Raw genomic sequence first — 6260 nt, 5'->3', positions numbered from 1 at the left:
GTAAAATTGGAACGACTCACCAAACTGCAGCAACGTTCCTAAGGGCTCAAGTACGGTGCAGATGTTCACGTCTTTGATGGTATTACTCTTGATTGGCGGACGCTCCTGACGATCCGGGCACACAGTAGATACATGTCCAGCTTTTCCACATTTGTAACAGATCACGGACGATCGATCTTTTGCTCCAATATATCCAGATTGTTGATTACGGAGCTGCTGACGCTGAATTGTCTCTTTGTTAAAGCGACATTCCGCCTTCTTGTGGCCGGGTTTACCACAGTTATGACACGTGATGTGAGACATAGCCCTGGCTCTTTTTCCTTGTGGTGCTGAGAAGTTGTCACTCAAATGCTGGCTCTGTCTGGCGTCAAACGAAAAGGCTTTGAGCTCCTGATGCAACTCGTTTCGGGTTTTGATGTCCGTCGTAAAAACCAAACGGCGCAATCGTTTGTCTATCCCAGCTGCATGTGCCAACGTAACGGATACTGCAATCTGCTCGACGCTGAGTGACTTCCAGCGGGCCATAAGCGAAGTGACCATTCTGCTCCCATACAGCGACAAACACTCTCCTTCGTTTGGGCGTGCATTTAGCAAATTCATAACGGTTGCGGCCAAAGTCTCCGTTCCAGAAAAATATTGCAAAAATAATTCTCGGAACTGCGTCCATGTAATACCGGGAAAACATGTCTGCGAGAGCCAGTGAGATGCGGTGCCTTCCAGTGATCTGCTGAGGGCCATTACAAGAGCGCTGCCCACTCGTTGGTTTTCAGACAAGATGTAGTCGACTGTTGAACACCAGGACAGAGCGTCTGATCCCACACGATCGGGGTTAAACTTTGGCAGTACAAGGTTTTTGGCATCTTTTGGCTCATTTTGAGAGCACTGCACTTGTTTTATTAGTTCAGCGAAATTACGATTTTGCAACTCCAAAATTGACAAAAGATGTGCATCATTAGCTGGAGGCGGAGGTAATCCCACTTCTGATGACGAAGATTCATTTCCATCAGAATCTTCAGCTGGACTTTCGGCGAAACGTTTTTTGGCACGTGGCATGTTCAAATTCTTTATCCAGACTGATTTCACAACTCCTGTCCGCGTCTTTTCAATTCCTCTTCATTTTCTAATACACACGCACAGTGTGGTGAATTATGACATACACTATCTGTATCACTCATGCCCACGGCCAAACTACGTTGACAGAACTATATATCTGCCTCGCACGAAAGAATGGAGAAACAGTAAGAAACAAAACAATGATGTACCAACAAATAATAATTATAATTTTAATATTCAAAATAATCTGCGACATATACTTTATGGGGTCTGAGGTGTCTCCTTCACTGCGTTGCAAACTTCTGACTGAAATTATAATACCCTTTTGCTCTGCAAGGGTATAAAAATTAATCGTGATAGCTTAGATGTTGCTTAGCCTTTAGGTATTTGATGACGGCAAGGGTATACATATAAGTTTTGGCTTGCCGAAGATAGCTTCCATTCTTGTTGTTCATTATACCAATATTCACCGCTCCGGAAAATAATTATTTTCTCGACTTTTAAACAATATCTTTTGATCGGTGTTAGGCAGTTTTTCAATGTTACTGTGTATAATATTCGCATGCCTACTTGGTGGATGGCCCGTTTTACAATATACACAGCAGACAGAAGCATAAGCAGCTTAAAATTTGAGTACGGTTCGAGCATAATTAACAGCCAAATGAGATTTATTCGATAGCCGTACAATCATACATCAACGAATTCAATTTGTGGCCACAGAGTTAATCGTGAATGTTAAATGACAGATCAAATGTTGTAGACTAATTTGGCCACGCCACAGTTTCCGACATCGGGTCGCAAGTAATTTAATTTGAATAAATTTAAAATGTGACAATTACGTGAGTGTAATTACGTTTTGGTCGCTGGGAGGCCGTAAAGGTTGCACTGCTCATGGGCTTGTAAGCTCTGTCCAAATGTTTACCTCCTGCGATTGAGGTCAAAGACATTCGACAGGTCGCATCTGCTCAAATAGAAGCGCAGCCAGCCGAGGCCTATAAATACGCATCGATCGATCAGTATGGCAGCTTCCCCGCTTCATCTCGCAATCATGGATGTCTCCGTGCTCTGGCTCTACCTGCTCCTAGTGTCCGTCCTGCTCCTTTTCTTGGTGCCGACAGCCGAGTCTACTTTGCTCCTGTGGGCCTGCATATACCGACTAGAGATCTGCCCTTTTAAGACCACCACCACAGGCACATAAATGTGCAAGTGATTGAATTTCATACCCGGTGAACAGCAATATCAATAAACCAAAAATAAATGGAAACCATTTAGGACTCTCCAGTATACACTCATAAATAACTACATTTCTAATTCTAAACAGGAATTTTGCCGATTAACTGCGTTCAGACATGTCTTTTTTTCCAGTTCATTTTTCCTAAGCCAATTTCACTGAGTTGTGAAAAACAACTATTTCATTTATGCAACTTACTTTTTAAGAAAAGTTCGTACACTTTTAAGAGTTATTTTGAATGTCAGTACAGGTATGTACAGGTATTTATACCGCTGATGTTGGCTACAACAGCATTGAAAACGCAAAAGAGTTGCAATTTTTTTTGTTAAATTTCTGAAACTTTTTTTTTATTAATATACTGACACTCATGAGTCATGAGGTTCTTCGTCCGCAGAAACAGAAGACGGCTTCCCGCCTTTCAATCCCCCTTTGCGTTCTGCTCGGCTTGCTGCTTGAGTGAGAGCCGAAGTTATCCGGCAAGTGCAAAGTTTGTCATTAGTTACTTGCACTAATTAAGTGTAAAGCCCTCTCAGCAGTGGCTTTCACTTTCGCCGCTGTCAGTACGTGTCTTGGTTGCGTAATACCATAGCCAAACTCACACCTTGACACGCTCTTTTCGGGTCATTTGAGGGAGGTGGCAAGCAGGCAAACGGGCCTTGGGTCAGAATACGAGCATTGAATTTGTTTACCCCTGAACCTGAGAAGGAAAATTCGAACAACGTTAAAAACTAAAAAGTAACCTGGTGGAGCCCTAATTGACGCTTTACAGAGAATACATCTTCTTACGAATGTGTATGGTTTATTGATTATTTTTTTTGGTTTTCTCTGATGAAAGGGGTTGCAAAACCTGCACTCATTATGCATCAAAAATTTATTGGGAAATTCCTGCAATATTTTTAATTTGAATAAATAAATAATGAATAAATATATGTATTTAAGTAAATATAGGTATATACAGTAAACATATATAATACATTCTTCCACCAGGTTACTTTTTAGTTTTTAATTTGTTTGTAGGTATTTTGATTATATATTTATTTATTATAACATAAACTTACTAGCAAATAAAATTGTCTGTTATCGGCCAACTAATTTTGAACGATTATCTCAAGATAAGTTTATCTTAAGCCGTAAAGTAGTTTAGAAAGAAATACATTTTTTTATTTACATTAACTCTGTATAAGAGCGATTCCCATGAATATACATATGTGAACATTAGCCAATCGGAATTTCGTTGCCAGTTGAAATTTTTGCAGGCCGTCTATGTAAATTACTCAATTTTCATCAGCGGCAGCTAAAAAATGTGTGCAATTCGCATACGAATCAAAGGAAACCGCAGGCTGTTTGTCGTTGGAACCTTGCCTGCCCAACCTACGAGGGGAGGGGCCATTCATTATGGTAAATGAAAATTAAATTTACAAAACGCTAGACTCCCCAGGCGATTTTCTTTTAGTGTGAAAGAGGAGCGAAGCGAAAATCAATAAATGCTGGGAACGTAAACTGTACACATTGGAGGATGGATGGATTCTCCGACCCCCTCTTGATTGTCCTCAGAGGAAGCTGAACGAGGCATGCCAATTGGCATTTAATTAGCATAGGGCAGGGAATAACAAAATGCAGGCCAACGATGGACAGGAAACCCAGGTCCCAACGACCTAACAAAAATGGAATTTAAGCCATAGACCGCAAACCGATTTGGATCGGAAGGGGAAGGAACATAGAGTACAAAAGCCAACCAACAAACAGCAGCAAACACGAGGCAGTCAGGTGAACAAAAAGTGCGAGTGAAGTTCGGCCCAGAAAAGCGTGGTTTTGGGGTTATAACTTAGGATTTTAAGTCATCAAGTTTAATGTCCACTGAATGTATGTTTAGATCTGTTAAATCATTGTTAACAAATAGGAAGATATACGAGAACACCCAGTCACACCCATATACTAGTATACCATTTAAAAAGTAAACGCATGCTTTGATGGGACGGTAAATAAGAAGCCTAAGGCGAAACTGGGCTCCAAGCAATACTAAAAGCAATATATCATTTAAAGTGACTTGAGATGTCAATTCTGAAATAGAGCTAACGGGCTTAGTACAAATGAATTTAATTTGAACTCTCTATTCGACTTCGCAACATGAACTGTTTTCGAGTGGGCTTTCCCATTCATGGTTTTCCAATTTCGGGGTGACAATAGAGGGAAATCGACGTTAAGTCAACTTTAAGTGTTTGAAAAGGTGTAAAAATCCAAAGTGTGCAGTAGCAACATGCTTGGGGCGCCACAATGTTGCAAGCTGTCATCGTCAAGCTGTGTCAAAGTTTCCGCAGCACTCTCCAAACGACTTTTTGCTTGTCTTGCCATCCAAAGCCAGACTAGAAGTCAGTGGGGTGGTGCACTCGGGGGAGAACTCACGCGTGTGCAAAACCAGAAGGCAGGGGCGTGCGAGAGGGGACGGCCACCTCGGCCCCCCGACCTCTGTTTGACTTCCCCGGACTGTAATTCAAATTTACTGCGCGCAAACAGCGGGGAGATGGCAATTAATTAAATATCACTCATACGTCAGGTAGTGAGCGGCCGTAAGTTGGCCAAACAATCGCGGCGAGCACGTGGGCCCACCGTGCGAATGCGTAATGGGAATGAAGCGTGTCCAAATTGAAGCACGCTTCGCGGGCGTTTTTCGAGCGAATTTAAACCCGCATCTGATTGAGTTGCGGCAATCGAAATAGAAACGAACTCGTATTTTTTCCGCCTTGCCAAAATCCAACGACTTACAGATTTCTCACTAAAATAGCATTTAAGGGGCACAACTAGTGTGACATTTCAAAAAAATCTTTTTTTTTCTTCTTTCATATTTCGGTAGATTACACCTTTAAAAATAACATATTAAAATTTCAAATCGATATCTTAAATAGTTTTTGAGTTATAGCAATTTTAAGAGCAGCCGCTCGTATAGCAGTGAATACGATCATTTTATCTTTAAACGCGTTTTTCTCGAAACTGCATTTTCCGAATTTGCTGCAGTGATAACTCAAAAACTAATGATCCGATCACTATGAAATTTTTTTTAGATGTTCTATATATAGTCCTCCCTACAATGACCTATCGGTTTTTTGATCCGATCAAAAATCGAATTTTGGCAGGCCAAAAACGACCAAAATTTTGGGTAAAATTCGATTTTTTTTTTTTACAACGCTGCCATTTTGTCAATTTTTGATATTTTTTTTTTATCGTAGGTCATTGTATGGACAATATCTACTAGTTTAACGAGAATTTTTCATTTTTTGATTTCATCCACGGAGAAGGCCGGAATCACTGCAGCAGTTGGGGCACTTTTTTTTTTTAGCGCCGTTGGAGATCGGCTCTAGCTTAAAAAATATTTAATTTTTTTCTTTAAAAATTTTTCTGTATATTCTTCAAACATGTATAAATATATTCTGAAAATTTGAAAAGAATTGATCAAGTAGTTTTTTTTATAAAAATTCCCAAAAATCACCATTTTTTTAGGCCGTCACACTAGTTTTGCCCCTTAAGGGAGCAAGAAAAAGAAGAGGAATGCTAAATATCAGAAGGTTTCTTTCAAATGTAATTACATCTTAGAACTCATTCTATACACCGGCATAGATCTGTTATCATGATCTAATGTATTTTCAATGCATTATCATATTTATTGGGTGTGGGAGGGCATAGCGCAGATAAGTAACACTTTTATCCAGACGAGGTGGTGTTGAACGGACAATATGGAGACCCCAGCAGGCACGCCAGCAGGATGAAGCAGCCCTCCGCAGAGGGGGACAGGAACACCATGAGGATGGCCAGAAGCACCAGGTAAAAGCACACCGTTGTGGCAATCATATTGCAATTTGCGATTCAACTCAAGGGCCGAGAGGCCCCAGTCCTGCTTTTATATATCGGCCCAAGTAAAGCCCCTCGGTCGGAGTCGTAATGGCAGCTGTCTAATGGCAAACAACTTCGAGTTGTTGATCTT

General features: G+C 40.8%; 2 protein-coding genes across 2 annotated transcripts; one reads left to right on the top strand and one right to left on the bottom strand.

The window, feature by feature from the left end:
• Nucleotides 1–2101: 2101 nt before the first annotated feature.
• On the top strand, nt 2102–2251 carry LOC108095017. Its single transcript, XM_017195884.1, has one exon. The coding sequence runs from the start codon at nt 2102–2104 to the stop codon at nt 2249–2251; it is 150 nt and encodes a 49-aa protein (XP_017051373.1).
• A 3646-nt stretch (nt 2252–5897) lies between these two features.
• On the bottom strand, nt 5898–6162 carry LOC108095079. The gene has a single exon (XM_017196006.2). It carries the CDS (start codon nt 6125–6127, stop codon nt 5981–5983), a length of 147 nt encoding a protein of 48 aa, XP_017051495.1. The 5' UTR covers nt 6128–6162; the 3' UTR covers nt 5898–5980.
• Nucleotides 6163–6260: the final 98 nt, after the last annotated feature.

The sequence above is a fragment of the Drosophila ficusphila genome, unplaced genomic scaffold (assembly GCF_018152265.1).
Source record: "Drosophila ficusphila isolate 14025-0441.05 unplaced genomic scaffold, ASM1815226v1 contig_414, whole genome shotgun sequence".
NCBI lineage: Eukaryota > Metazoa > Arthropoda > Insecta > Diptera > Drosophilidae > Drosophila > Drosophila ficusphila.
Note: the sequence above shows the minus strand (reverse complement) of the source record. Positions and strands in the feature narration are given on the sequence as shown.

What these genes read in the sequence shown, in the direction of transcription:
- LOC108095017 (XM_017195884.1), top strand. Translation starts at nt 2,102, where the DNA reads ATGGATGTCTCCGTGCTCTGGCTCTACCTGCTCCTAGTGTCCGTCCTG.
- LOC108095079 (XM_017196006.2), bottom strand. Translation starts at nt 6,127, where the DNA reads ATGATTGCCACAACGGTGTGCTTTTACCTGGTGCTTCTGGCCATCCTC.